We start from the raw sequence: 14,370 nt of genomic DNA on the forward strand, positions 1-14,370 counted from the left end.
TTGAAAGAACAATGATTAGCCTTAGGAAAAACTCCTAATTGTGACTTGAGAATCAGAGATGGTGGGCCATGGAAAAGAAAACATGGAAAAGAAATACTGGGCAGTGTGTCGCTGACAGCAGTGCCAGGCCTCTATCCCTCCCCAGCAGCAGCCTTCCTCTGCTCATCCTTGTCCCTATCTCCCAGAGAATGAGGCTTTGAAAGATTGGGTCAAAACAGCGGTAAAGAGGGAGGGGTCAAAAACAAAGTACCTTTGGATTCAAAGTCTTCCAGAAGATTATGTGCTTTCTTCTTAAAATCATCAGCTGAGTGGATGAGGCCTGTCTTGAATTTATCCTTGTGTTTCTTCAGCATTTGCTCACTGTCCAGCAGGATTTGTTGGAATATGACCCACTCCCCATTGAGACTGTCCAGCATCTCCAGGACCTGAGGACATGAAGGAGGGGATGATGAGCCACGAGCAGAAGGTCTGTCCTCTTCACCTATGCTCTTAAGGGTTCTTTTCTGACCCTGTGGACCAGAGTCTGTGACCATGTTCTACATGCAGTGAGGCCCAAAGACATGAAGCCACAGCTTCTGGGACAAAGAGGAACCCATCACCTGACCCAAAATATCATTTGAGGTCTTTGGCTCTCTCAGAGGCCTTGGAATCTCACAACTTCTGCCCAGATCACTCCTCTGCTGCCCCTCCTGGTGGCACAGGGCCTGCTATGTGGGGGTTCACTCTTTCCCCCAATCCATGGCTGGTATGGGTCCAACTCCAGCAGACCGTCTGCCATGGGAACTCACGTTTTCCTGAACTAGCACCTCATACTTCTCAAGAATGGTGAATTGCTCATGTATGGGGGGGATCTGGGTCTCCAGGTTGGGCAGGTCATGCTGCAGGGTTTCCATGAGTTGCAGGCTGACCCCTAGTTCCTCCAGCGTCTGTGGGGGATGGCTGATTCTGAAGTCAGGCCAAAGAGAATGTTGGTGAGCAGAAGGGACCAGGCCTGCCCTCCCGTACTCCTGCTGCCCTGTGCCAGGACCCATACTTCTCTGCATTGTCCCGCAGGTAGGTGTGAAGCTCCAGGAGGCGCCGGGCTGCCATCTCCTTGAGCAGAGTCGTGAACTTGTTCTGCCACTCATTGCAGTGCTGCACCAGTGAGAACTTGAGGTGTGAGCAGTCCAGCAGCACAAACTGGATGTTGAGGACCGTCTCCTCCTTCTGCACGTTATTGGCAACCTCTGTGTAGCTGCAAGGGCCCATGTCCCCATGAGGGTGGGTTTTTTTTTTTGTTTTTTTTTTTTAGCAGACAAGCCTACTGCCCTGTTGCCAGTTCAAGTGCTGGCTTCCTACCCCTACACCCATGCAGGGTGCTCCTTGGGTCTCCCATTTCAATCCACTCCAGCCATATGGCTGGGATCGTATCATTTTCCCAATCCCTGCCTACTAGGCAGCAGTCAGACTCTGGCATTCAAGGCTTGAGGATCTGAGTTGAGTACCCAGTGCTGCTCCCTAACTCCATGACCTCAGATGGGTTATTGAAACTGTCTGGGCCCCACTTTCTTGTTTTTTAAGAATTTATTTATTTAGGGATCCCTGGGTGGCGCAGCGGTTTAGCGCCTGCCTTTGGCCCAGGGCGTGATCCTGGAGACCCAGGATCGAATCCTACGTCAGGCTCCCAGTGCATGGAGCCTGCTTCTCCCTCTGCCTATGTCTCTGCCTCTCTCTCTCTCTCTCTCTCTCTCTCTGTGTGTGTGTGTGTGACTATCATAAATAAATAAAAATTTTAAAAAAAAGAATTTATTTATTTATTCATGAGAGATACAGATAGAGGCAGAGACACAGGCAGAGGGAGAAGCAGGCTCCCTGCAGGAAGCCTGATGCGGGACCCAATCACCGAACCTGGGATCACACCCTGAGCCAAAGGCAAATTCTCAACTGCTGAGTCACCCAGGCATCCCCCCACTTTCTTATTTCTTATTATCACATGGTGATAATAAAAGAACCCATGTCATGAGGCTGTCAAGAGAATTACATTGTCTACTCTACATAAATCCCTGGGCGCCCTTCCTTTCCCGCCCCTGTGTTCTAGAACACTCACTGCTCAGTGAGCATATGCACATGTTATCACCTTCATGCCTCTCTCACATCATGTTCTCTACCTGAAATGCCCTCCCACTGCCCATTTCTGCCTGTGGGAATCCTACCCACTCCATAAAGCCCAGCCCCAGCCATTCCCTCCAAGTAGCCTCTCCTAATGTCCTGGCTGGAGTGCTCTGTCCTTCCACTGACCTGTGCTGATGCTCTGTACGCCTTAATTACAGTCCTTATCACACTGACACTTGAATAATGAGTACAATTGACGTGCTTTAGAGTTTGCAAAGTGCTTTAGAGTTTGCAAAGTGCTTTAGAGTTTGCAAAGTGCTTTCACATAGATTTCATGACCTCACAACCTTGAAAGGTAGGAAGGGTCATATCTGCTCCCCAGGAATCTGAGGCCCAGAGAGCAGAGTAACCTGCCTGTGGTGCCGCAGCCCATGAGGGGTAGGGCTGGGATCTCAAGCATCTTCAGGACACCACTGCTGCTGCTCTCTCAGGGACACCTTCACCTTCCCTACTGGGCTGTATCCCTTAAAAGAAAATCCTGTTCATTTCTTTATTCCTCACTTCCCATTCATGACACAGTGGGGTTTACTGAGTGAATAAAGAGAGGACAGAGAGATGGGAGCTCAGAGCAAGACTCAGGAATGATCTTCTTTTTTTTTTTTTTTTTTTAAGATTTTATTTATTTATTTCTGAGAATACACAGAGAGGAGAGAGAGAAGCAGAGACACAGGCAGAGGAAGAAGCAGGCACCATGCAAGGAGCCTGACGTGGGACTCGATCCTGGGTCTCCAGGATCAGGCCCTGGGCCAAAGGCAGTGCTAAACTGCTTGAGCCACCTGGGCTGCCCAAGACTCAGGAATGATCTTCAATGAAACTCTAATCTGCCTTCTTAAAATGGAGGTGCTCGCTTCTCACCCTTCAAAACTTTATGTTTCTTCTTTCCCACCAGGACCCTGTAGGTGACCCCTCCACACACACACACACACACACACACACACACACACACAAAGGCTTTTCCCCTAAATTTTGTCCAGCTCTTATGTGGTCCCCACCCAATGAGAAATAAAGGTCCTGGAGTGCCTGGGTGGCTCAGTGGTTGAGCGTCTGCCTTTGGCTTAGGTCGTGATCCTGGGGTCCTGGAGCCTGCTTCTCCTTCTGCCTCTCTCTGTGTGTCTCTCATGAATAAATAAAATCTTTACAAACAAAACAAAACAACAACAACAACAAAAACAAAGGTCCAATGCTCTAGCTCCTGATCTTCTCCCATAGTTGAGGACACAAATTTTCTACAGCTCTCCCTACCCCAATCCTCTTCCAAGGTTTGTAGGCCTGGACCTCCTCCCAGGATTCTATACTTCACAGAGACAGAGCTTCACAGCCACCATGACTCCTTACCGGGCAATGTCAGCATCAAAAGAAGAGACAGGGGGGTTGAGACGCTGATAGCGGCGAATAAAAGAATCCTTGTTGATCTCCCAGATCTCCCGATACAAATCCCAGGTCTTGAGGTAATTCTGTAGTAGGCTTGCGTTGTTGGTCACGCCACTGCTGATCTGGGCCTGGATCTTCTTGATGTCCTCATCTCGCTCTTCAAGAACCAGCAAAATGTTTCTCACTCACTTACAGCCCAACCCAAGCTCCAGCCTCTGTGCTGGCCACGGGACCCTCCTCACCACATCCCAAAAGAAATTTGGCTCAAACATGAACATTAATGAACAGAGGGAGAGGTGGAAAGTAAAAATAAGACTCCAGCCTAGGATTCAGATGGGCACCTCCTATCCTGCCCCAGTCCCAAACTCATCCTTCCTAATCTCCCACCCTAATCCCAAAGTCCTTGAGCATTGGTCTCCTACTCTCCACTCTGACTGCCACCCTTGCTCCCTTCCCCAGTCTGGTCCCTGATCTGGCCCCAAACCTGGCCTTCCCAGCATCATGTGTCTGGAAACATCATGTGTCCCAGCATCTTCCCTGGCCTCTCCTCCTGGCTCTGCCCATCCCTAAGTCTCTGATGCCCCTGCACCCAGTGCCCTCCCCACTGCCCACTCACCCACGATTACATGGATGGGGTCACGATGAAACTTGCGCTTGATGAGAATTTCTGGGAGGTGGCGGAAGACAGAGATGGTGGAGAAGAGGTGGTGGCCAATGTCATTGACTACACCTGCCAGAGTCTGCAGAGTTGGTGAGAATTCCACCTGGGGGGCAGGGGACACAGGGGAGAGAGCCTTAGCCTGGCTGGAAGAGACCAGCCTCAGGGCTGGTAAGGTTGAACACCTCAGAACCAGCCCTGGAGGGGCCATAAGATGAAGTCACAGCTAAGGGCTGAGGTTAAGGGTTGAGGGAAACTGAAAACAGAGTCTGAGAGTTTTGGAACATGAGGAGTAAAGGTCCTCACCTGTGCCACACCTCCCTGCGTGTCATTCTGCAAAATGACCAGGACTTGGAAGAGTGGGTTGGGTGTGGTCTTTCCATCCCCATTGATGGCCTTGGACAGTTCTAGTAGCGACCACTTCACATTCAGGCGTAGGGCATCCTCCATCATGTGGTCCAGCCTGATTGTGTACAGCATCCACTGCTGCTGAATCTGGGTGGAGAGGGAAACCCTCAGGGGAGATGGGGCAGGTCCTGGGGAATAGGAACCAGCAAGAGGGGAAGGAAACGAGCTAAAGAAAAAGGTAGGATTCTGAGTCCCAAAGGAAGAAGGTCTGCAAGAATGAAGGCTGGGTGCACCCAAAAGTAGAGCCGGGCATCTGAGAAGCACCCACCAAAAGTAGGAGGGAAGAACCGAGAGAAAGTTCTGATGGCACCAGGGGCCTCACCCAGCCCCAAAGCCTTGACACCAGGACCCCCCACCTCAGGGCCATCATTCTTGAAGACTTCGTAGGAGTTGGTCATGATAGCCACCACATCCTGGTGCAGGCTCATCAATTTCTGCTGCACAGCTGTCCGGTGCTCCTGCTGGTCCTCCTCAAATTCCAGGTCTCTATACACCCGCTTGTTGCTGATGTGCACCAACAGCGTCTCGGATATCTCTTGGGCTCGCCAGCCAATGGTCAGAGTGGAGGCCTTGAACTCATTCACAATGGTCTGCACCTAGAGGCAGACCACACACATGGGTGTGGGAGGGGTGCTCAGTTTGGGAAGGAACCCTCTGGGCCTAGTTCTAGCCTCCCACCTGTCCTATCACTAGACTTGCTGAGATTAGAAATAAAAATAGAAGTCCTGGGGCACCTGAGTGTCTTAGTTGGTGGAACATCTACCTTCAGCTTGAGTCATGATCATGTGTTGGGCTCCCTGCTCAGCGGGGAGTCTTCTCCTCCCTCTGCCCCTCCTCCCGCTCATGTACACTTGAGCGTGAGCACCTCTCAAATATATAAATAAAATCTTAAAAATAAAAATAAATAAAAGCCTTCCATAAGCACAGTTGGCTTCTTTCCCACCACCCCCTGGTCTCTCCAGCACTAGCCAAGACTCAGGTACTGATTATCCATGCAGCGACCTTTGGGTGAGCCTCACCAACCTCCAGAGGCCCATGATTGTGACCCACCTTGCTGGCGTGTATACGGCATTCTGTGATAAAGAAGGCACTGGCCCCCTTCAGGGCCCAATGCAGTTTCTTGAGTCCAGGGTGGATCTTCTTATCCAGGAACCGGATACGTTCTTTGAAGAGGGCCTGCTCATCTGGGGACAGCATGGCAATGATCCTGTGCATGAGAGGAGACCAGCAGCTGGCGGGACAAGCTCTACAGGTCTCTCCTCCACAACAGGAGACCTGGTGGAGAACTCTGGAAGCTCACAAGGCTGAACTGTGCTTTCCAATAAAACTTCTGGTGGTAGTGGAAACACTCTACAATTTGTGCTGCCCACACATAGTCACCACTAACTGTGTGTGGCTGTGGAGCACTTGAAACGTGGCCTGTGCCAATGAGGGACTCAATTTTAAAATTTTCTTGAATTCCAATTAATTAATTAAAATAGAAATAGCCATGTGCAACCAGTGGCTGCTATGCTGGACAGGGCGGTTCTGGACACCCAAATAAGGATGCTTTCTCCACTCCTTGCTCCACCCACTTGGACCTTAATGGGGCTGAGAAAGGCACTCAACCCAGAGCAAAGCCTCACTCCAGAGATAAGTATCAAGGGTACTAAGAGAAGGGGTCCCTGTGTGGCCTCGATTCAATGAAGCGGATGTTATCTCGTGCCCACAATCTTAATGCCCCCCCCTTCACTCCTAGAAGTGACCCGGGCCCACAGTACACATGGTCCCAGTGCCCTGTGAGGTTGGAGAGGACCTGGTTTGGGTTGTTTTGCCCTCTACCCTGAAGCTAGAAGACAAAAGTGCAAGGGACAGGAATAATCACAGGGCCACATGAGAGAGTAGGAGAAAGAATTTTCTTGAGATGGTAAAAAGTAAAGGATAGATCCCACAGGAGATAGATGACATCACGGGACAGATAAGACGCAGACGAGGCCCAGAACACACGCAGAAGGCCCGCTGAGGACTGCAGCCTTACCGATTGTAGTCTCGAGCCACCAGTAACAGGTTTTCCCGAAGAATGCGCAGGTCCTCTGCACGCTCGGCTACGTTCATCACATAATGGGGCGTCTCAAAGAGCAGCCGTTCCCAGTAGTCAATCTCCACAAAGAGAATCAGCAGGGACCTCAGGGAAAAAAGAGCCAGGCAACTCTGGGAAATGCTTTGGGGCCTGGACAGGAGCCAGCAGGGGCACCAGGGCAGTGGGCCAGGGAGGCACGGAGAGGGTTAGACATAGGAAATGAAGCAACGCCTCCAGGTAAAAGGAGGCTGGCTGGACTCACGGACCTTTGCTGCCCTCCCCAAACCATTACAAGAGGAAAGGGGGTTCTGGTGTGTTTAGGGCATAAGCTCCCTTCCAGGCAGATTGGAAGTTGAGAGGCCAATGGCTAAGGAGCAGAACCAGCATCCTCAGCCGGCCATGGAGACAGTGGAGAGGCCACTCCATTCCACTCCATTCCTGGCCACTCCATGCCCAGGGTGGTGTCTCCAAGTGTCTCAGGAAGGGGAGGTGGGACCGCAACACCAAGGTTGTGGAAATGGTTCCCCACCTGTCCCCTGGCCCCCCTCCATTATTCTGCACAGTTAAGCAAGTACCCTCCTCACCCCAGCATTAGATGGAAGTCTTCTTGTCTGGAGATGCTTTGCAGAGACAGGCAGACAGAGGGTCTTGGACTGGGGACCCCAAGTCCAGCGGAAGGAAGAAGTGTAGTGAGAGGAGGGGGCGTGACGGGCCCATGTGCACACTGAATGTTAAGACCACCGGCCTTCTTTCCCACCCAGCAATGGGCACTCGGGCAGCTCTGACCAGTGTCCAGAAAGAAGTCTGGAAGACGGTTTTCTGTGACCTCTGGCCCAGCTGAGAGGCGAGTCCCAAGGATGGTGACCTCAGGAGTCCCCTCAAGACAGCCCACCGGATAAGCCTGCAGTGAAGCTCACAGGTGATAAACCCCACGACCTGTTCAGGAGAGCTCCCAACCACTCTCCAGCTCCCTGCCCTTGAAGATGGACAACCAAGGATCACAAAACACTGGGCTCTGTCCTTACCAGCAGAGGAAGGTAGAAGCCAAAGCAAACAAACAGAAGCAAAGCAACTATGAGGAGAGACAAGGGGACAGGGGCCATGCAGAAGGATAAGGGCCATCCCACACCAAGAAAAAAAACTAAAAAAAACCTGTGAATATCCTGAGAGAGAGAAAAGAGACAAAAGAGCATCCATGACCCAAACCCCAGATGCTACAGAAGGGAACACCTGGAGAGCTCTCGGAGGTTCAAGAGGATAACAGGATGTTAACAAACCAACAAACCCATTAACAATGAAATCAACAGAAATCTCTTGGAAAGTAGAGAAAAAGACACAGAGATGGAAGGCAGAGAGGACTCTTCTGAATAAAGGAATAGAAAACCCTCCATTAATAATGTTTCTAGTAGGGCATCTGGGTGGCTCAGTGGTTGAGCGTCTGCCTTTCGGTTCAGGGTGTGATCCTGTGGTGCTGGATTGAGTCCCGCATTGGGCTCCCTGCAGGGAACCTGCTTTTCTCTCTGTGTCTCTCATGAATAAATAAATAAAATCTTTTAAAAATAATAATGTTTATATTTATATTAATTATATGTTGGAATGAGAATATTTGGGGCAATACTGGATTGAGGATTAAAATCGCTTTCAGCTGTTTCTTGTTCCTTTGTTAAATGCAATCCCAGAGAAATCTGCATTGCTCACGTGGCTGTCCTACCCAGGGAGTTCTGGCCCTTCCCTCCCGGCTGTCAGGCTGTCACTCCCGTGTCCTGCATCCGCCACTTCAGAGATCAGCCCTCAGACACCCCTCCCCGCCTGAGCCCAGCTTCCTCCTCGCTTCCAGCACTTGCCCTCCCAAAGGACCAGTTCCTTGACCTCACAAGATCTTCAGACCACTGACCACGGGCTCCCTTCCAGCCTGTGTGTCCCCTCCCATCACTGCCTCCTCCTGCACAGACCCTGCCATCTGTTACGTTCCTGGCCCTCCTGCCACTCCTCACTTGCTCTTTAGTGTAAGCCACCTGGCGGAACCCCGACCCAGGCTAAATCTGCTGCCATCCCCCCAGGGTCCTGTGTGGAGCTCCCCACCCTGTCCTCCCTCCTGTTCTCTTGGCAATTGCCAGCAGCACCTCCCCACCCTCTCAGGCCTGTCCTGCCCCATCTCTGCAGAAAGCTCACCTCCTACATCACAGATACAGAATCCACCAGGAGACTCCATGTACTTCAGGCTATAAAACCCAGAAGCCCATGTACTTGTGTCACACCAAGGCTTCACCTGTTTAGGGCAGAAGAGCCCCTCTTCCCACCTAAGGCCAAGGCCTCTTCCTGGGCTCCGTGTCCCAACACAGTTTCCTCCTGCTTCCTCAGACAGCATCCCCTCCCACTCTCCACAACCTGCCGGTTCCATCCCATCAATAGTCAAGGAAGGCCAAGTTTCTAGCATCTTGAAAAAAACAAACCAAAAACGGCCCCCCCACCCTGGACAACATATCTCCCCTGCAGGTACCTTACCTTGCATTCCCCCCCACCTTCTTTAAAGATTTTATTTATTTATTCATGAGACACACACAGAGAGAGGCAGAGACACAGGCAGAGGGAGAAGCAGGCTCTTCACAGGAAGCCCAATGCAGGATTCCATCCCAGAACCCGGGATTGCGACCTGAGCTGAAGGCAGATGCTCAACTACTGAGCCACCCAGGCGTTCCCACACTCCCCTTTACTGTGCACCTTCCATACAGAATTGTCCTCACGAGCTCCTCTGTCCCGAAAGCTGCCCCCTTCGCCTGCACAACTGACTTTGTCAAGTCTCTCCAGGACACCTTGTCCCCAAACCCCGCAGGCCTCCTCGGGCCTGGGCCTCCCTCCTCTTTCCACAGGCCTTAACCTCGTGCTGGACTCCACCCTGCCTTGCCTTCCTCGGACATGCTCTTGTGCTCTGCCCTGCCTTTCAGTACAAGGATACTTCTGTTCTAGAATCCCTTGGAAATCCCACCCAGCTAAGCCCTGGAGACCCCGGGGAAGAATCTGCTTGCCCTGCACTTCCCTTCAATGCAGGCTCCTGGATGTTCTTCACATCCAGCGCTCTCCCTGGGTGATCTTGTCCATGCCCATGGCTTCAGCTGCCTTCTAGAAGCTGCTGACCCCCCAGATCTACTTGGCTTAACATGAGCTCTAGACTTGTATGCCCAACTGCCTTCTAGATGTCTCCCCACCTTGGCCTACAAGCACTTCCCATGTGTCCAGAAACAAACTCATCATCTGCAGAGCAGATGCATGCAGGGAGCTCCTGTCTCTGTGAATAGCCCTGTCCCACACCCTAAACCAGAGCCAAGTGTCTTCCCTCAGCCTCACCTTCCAGCATCCAACTGACTACCAACTCCTTCAAGTTTTAGAGCCAAGCAAAGTACAGAAATTCTACCTCCAAGGCACCTGTAGCTCAGGCGTGGTGCTAAATGGCAATGGATGCTCAGGTGTACCAAAATCAAAGTTTTCAATATAAAAACCATAACCAGTTAAACATTATCATGGAGGAAAAGAGACCCATGACAATTAAAACAATAAAAATAAAATACAAAAATTAACCAATTAACAAGAATTCTTTATATATAACATTTTTATGCAAATTTATATATATTATGATATCTCTTGTCAAATAGTCAATTTATATGGAAAAAATTATTTATAGACATTTTATATGGATTTAAATACATTGAAAGAAAAATGCTATTCTTGGGTAGAAAGATTCAAACCTTAAACATGTTCATTCTTCTTAAGTTAACCTATAAATTTAACCCAATCCTTGTTCTTATAAAAATAGGAACGGAACTATTTTTGGAACCAAACAGATTGATTCTAAAGTTCTTATGGGAAATAAATATTAAAAATATCCCCAAAAACTCTGCAAAGGGAGAGGAATGAGGTCAATAATTAAAGCAGTTTGGTCCCTTCATATGAACAGACAGACAGAACAGACAGGACAGAAAAGTGAGTCCTGAAATAGACACAACTCTCAATGGGAATTTGTTATGTTATATAAATGAGATCGGGTCAACTGGCTAGTCATCTGGGGATTAAGAAACACAACAACCCAGTCACATGTGCAGTTCTCTCCCTACACCAAAATAAGTTTCACATGGATCAAACATCTACATGTAAAGAATAAAATCATAAAACGCCAGAAGAAAATTTTCAAAATTTTCAAAATTTGAAATTTTCAAATTTTCAAATTTTTGAAAAGAATATTTTCAAAATTAAAAATGCTTCAATTCTTAAAAAAAAATGCTTGAATAAAAATCACATGATTTGTAAAATCTGTGTGGTTTCTCTCTCCCTCTCTCTCTCTCTCTCTTTTAAAGGAAATTGCATTTTTAAATCACAATCAAAAGCCCCACAACCTGGAGTTTCTCATGAAACTCTGGGTTCTGAATATTACTGAAATGCCACTTGGAAGCACATGAGGTAAAAATTCCAGAATATTTTGTGTCTTCTCTACAGGTAAGGACTGAAATAATAATATAAGAAATATTATCATGGGATGCCTAGGTGGCTCAGTGGTTGAGTGTCTGCTTTTGGCTCAGGGTGTGATCCCAGGGTCCGCATCAGGCTCCTTGCAGGGAGCCTGCTTCTCCCTGTGCCTGTGTCTCTGCCTCTCTTTGTGTCTCTCATGAATAAATAAATTTAAAAAAAAAAAAAGAATATCACATTTGAAGTTTTGTAGAGGGTTATATTTCAAGTGAATAGGCCTCTCTCACATGAACGAACAGTAGATCACCAGGCATTTAAGGGAAGTCTCCAGAATAAAAGAGATAAAAGAGAGAGGTCAAAACAAAGGAAAGTTACTTTCAATCTAGGATTCCAAATACAGCCAAATGTCCTATAAGGGGAGGGGAGAAAAAATTGTGGTCAATCACATAAGAACACAAAAAATTTGCCTCCCATGCACCATTTCCCAGAAAGCTACTAAAGAGTGCACTCCGCCAAAAAGAGGGCATAAACCAAGAAAGAGGAAGACAAAGGAAACAGGAAATCCAACGAGAGAAGAGGCTCAGCAGGGAAGCTCCAGGCTGATACCCTGATATAGCAGGCCTCAAAACCAACCAACTGCACCGATGCAGGAGGAAAGGGAGTTCTAGCAGGGGTAGCTAAAATATGAAATCCATAACCTCCCTTACCAGTCAGAGAGTGAGGAAAAATATTACCAGTCTGGGAGAATTAACAATAGCAAACAATGTGCTCACAAAAATAGTAAGGCAATTGTCAATTCTGAAAAGGGCAAAGATCAAACAAGCAAGGGAAGACTTAAAACAAAATTCCTCTGCGCGGCAGTAAATGGGACTAACAGAGTCATGTTAAGCTAAACAGTGACCTACCCCAAACTTGCATTATAGCTACACTGGAAGGACAGAGGGGTCTGAGTACATATGGGAACGCTTCTGGCTACATGAACATATCCTCCTGTGTTCTTCAAACTTGTGTGTGTGCGCTACCCAACACCACATCAAAATGTCATCCTGACAAGATTTTCAAAAAACTTTAAGGCATATTGTCAAATTGCAATGCATCAGTCGATGGGAGGAACTTGGAGGATACCATCTTGATGTTGAGCTGGAACCCTAGGAGGAACGCATCCCACTCAGTGGGATGCTCAGTCTTTGCCAGAAGCGTGTCAGTTAATTTCCAGAATGCAAATTTTATTTTATCGATAAATAAAATTTCTTTTTTAAAAAGATTCATTTATTTATTTATTTGACACAGAGAGAGAGTGAGCGCGGACATTGACACAGGGCTCCATCTCACGACCCTGAGATCATGACCTGAGCTGAAATCAAGAGTCACATGCCCAACCGACTGAGCCATCCAAGCGCCCCAACGAATAAAATGTCTTTGAAAAAAAAAAATCCGCCTGGGGAATGATTTCTGTAAGATATTTCATAATTGATCCTCAGAGCAGTGGTCAGGCAGCAGAGGCAAGAGTGAAACAAGCTGAGGTCAGTGTTGACAGCCCAGAAAGAAGTGACCCCATAGAGAAAGCCCTATGTGATGGGGAAGAAAGGAAGAAGCGAAAGCCCTACACACAGAAAGCCAACACACATTCCCGTGTCCCCTCCCCTGCTCTGGGGCACCTGCACTGCACAGAAGGGCCTGCTGCGTACATAGGGATAGCACCCCTCTTCTCAGCCAGGGCAGAGACAACATCTGGGACATATTTGAGTTAAGTCCAATCTGGAAAGCTGCTCTGGCCGTAAAAACGTGGTAAAAGCCAGTTTGGACTTCAGAGTTCAAATATGTGGGATATAAGGTGGATAAGAAAACCCCTTGTGAGATAAAAGAGGTTTTATTAGGGCCTGGAAGGCTCCCAGAACTCAGAGACAGTCGGGTAATTCTGAGAGCAGTCAGGACACTTGAAAAGTAGGCTTATTTCAAGATCTTATCTAGACCTTGAATACAGAAGAGTCAGCCTGATAAAGTCATCTGCACCTCCTTGGAGGGGTGAGATGGTTTGGAAGAGCTGATCGGGTCTTGGATTTCTTTACCAGTCTGATGAACCCAGACTCTCCAAAGTCCTTCCCTGGGATCATGGGTTTGTTTTGGTTTTGGGGGTTTTTTTGTTTGTTTGTTTTTACCATACATAATTTACTGGGTTTGAGGCAGTTTTATCTTAAAACCACAAAAATGTAAAGCAGCTTATAATAGATCCCTCTAGTAAACAACCACCAAGGGACAGAAACACTTGTCTCTGGAAGAAGCAAGTCTCGCCATTATTTGGGTTTCAGTTAAACCCAGGCCATAAATATTTGGCCCAAAGTTGCCTTGTTAGGCTCTACTATAAAGATTACGCAAACAGTACTTTCAATAAATACCTAATGTGTTCCTCGACAGGAGATGATCACAGCAGACAGGAAAGTTTTCTCCTAAGCTTCTCTGACTCAGATGGACACTGCTCGGGCACCAGGCAAATGCACCACTGGGGAGGGATGGGAATAAGCTGTAGAGAGCCCACCCGAAGCCCTCTGGTACAGAATATTCAGAAGCCTTACGGAAATCGCACAACTTATAAGTCCATCAATCCTGAGCTGATTAAGTCACAGTAGACCCAAATTATAGGATGCTATACACCCCAGAAAATAACTACATACTTCTCTACATACAGAATGGAAACCCACGCACAAACCCGACACATACCATTAACCCTTTAAAAAGCAAGTTGCGAAAACCCTGTTTATAATGTGATTCTATTTTGTGTAGAGTGCATATTTTTGATCACCTGGTTATCAAGATTACCTCTAGAGGACAGGGCTGGGTACTGGATTTTCACTGTTTCCTGTATGTACTTCTATATCAATTTTTGTTTTACAGTGAGCATACACTATTTTTATAACTTAAAAATATCCACAAGGACACCTGGGTGACTCAGGGGTTGAGCCTTCAACTCAGGTCATGATCCCAGGATTCAGGATCAAGTCCCACATCGGGCTCCCCACAGGGAGCCTGCTTCTCCCTCTGCCTGTGTCTCTGCCTCTCTGTGTCTCTCATGAATAAATAAATAAAATCTTTTTTAAAATACCCACTAAAGATTTTAAAAATCAAAGAAAACAAATGTATGAAGTAGGGGGTAAAAGAGAGTGGGGGGGGGAAAAGACCAAATCATTAAGCATGGTTGTCTTTGAGGAAACTGTTCTCTCTTCTACTTTTTTGCATTTTGCAAATTTTCTAAACTTGTCAACACTTT

General features: G+C 47.9%; 1 protein-coding gene across 4 annotated transcripts in view; it reads right to left on the reverse strand.

Moving 5' to 3' along the window:
* Nucleotides 1–14,370, reverse strand: part of DNAH2 (dynein axonemal heavy chain 2) — an 87,606-nt gene that overhangs the window by 50,550 nt on the left and 22,686 nt on the right. For all 4 annotated transcript variants that reach the window (XR_012028417.1, XM_072821279.1, XM_072821278.1 and 1 more), the window contains 9 exons: nucleotides 6,606–6,752; nucleotides 5,639–5,795; nucleotides 4,945–5,184; nucleotides 4,487–4,675; nucleotides 4,139–4,286; nucleotides 3,487–3,679; nucleotides 1,034–1,234; nucleotides 789–945; nucleotides 251–425 (listed from right to left, as the gene is read on the reverse strand). Coding sequence is in view for 3 of the 4 variants with exons in the window: in XM_072821279.1 (XP_072677380.1) it covers nucleotides 251–425; nucleotides 789–945; nucleotides 1,034–1,234; nucleotides 3,487–3,679; nucleotides 4,139–4,286; nucleotides 4,487–4,675; nucleotides 4,945–5,184; nucleotides 5,639–5,795; nucleotides 6,606–6,752 (1,607 nt within the window). In the remaining variant the exon portion in view is untranslated. The remainder of the gene's footprint in view (nucleotides 1–250; nucleotides 426–788; nucleotides 946–1,033; nucleotides 1,235–3,486; nucleotides 3,680–4,138; nucleotides 4,287–4,486; nucleotides 4,676–4,944; nucleotides 5,185–5,638; nucleotides 5,796–6,605; nucleotides 6,753–14,370) is intronic.

Source organism: Canis lupus, chromosome 3 (assembly GCF_048164855.1).
Source record: "Canis lupus baileyi chromosome 3, mCanLup2.hap1, whole genome shotgun sequence".
In the NCBI taxonomy this organism is placed as follows: Eukaryota; Metazoa; Chordata; class Mammalia; order Carnivora; family Canidae; genus Canis; species Canis lupus.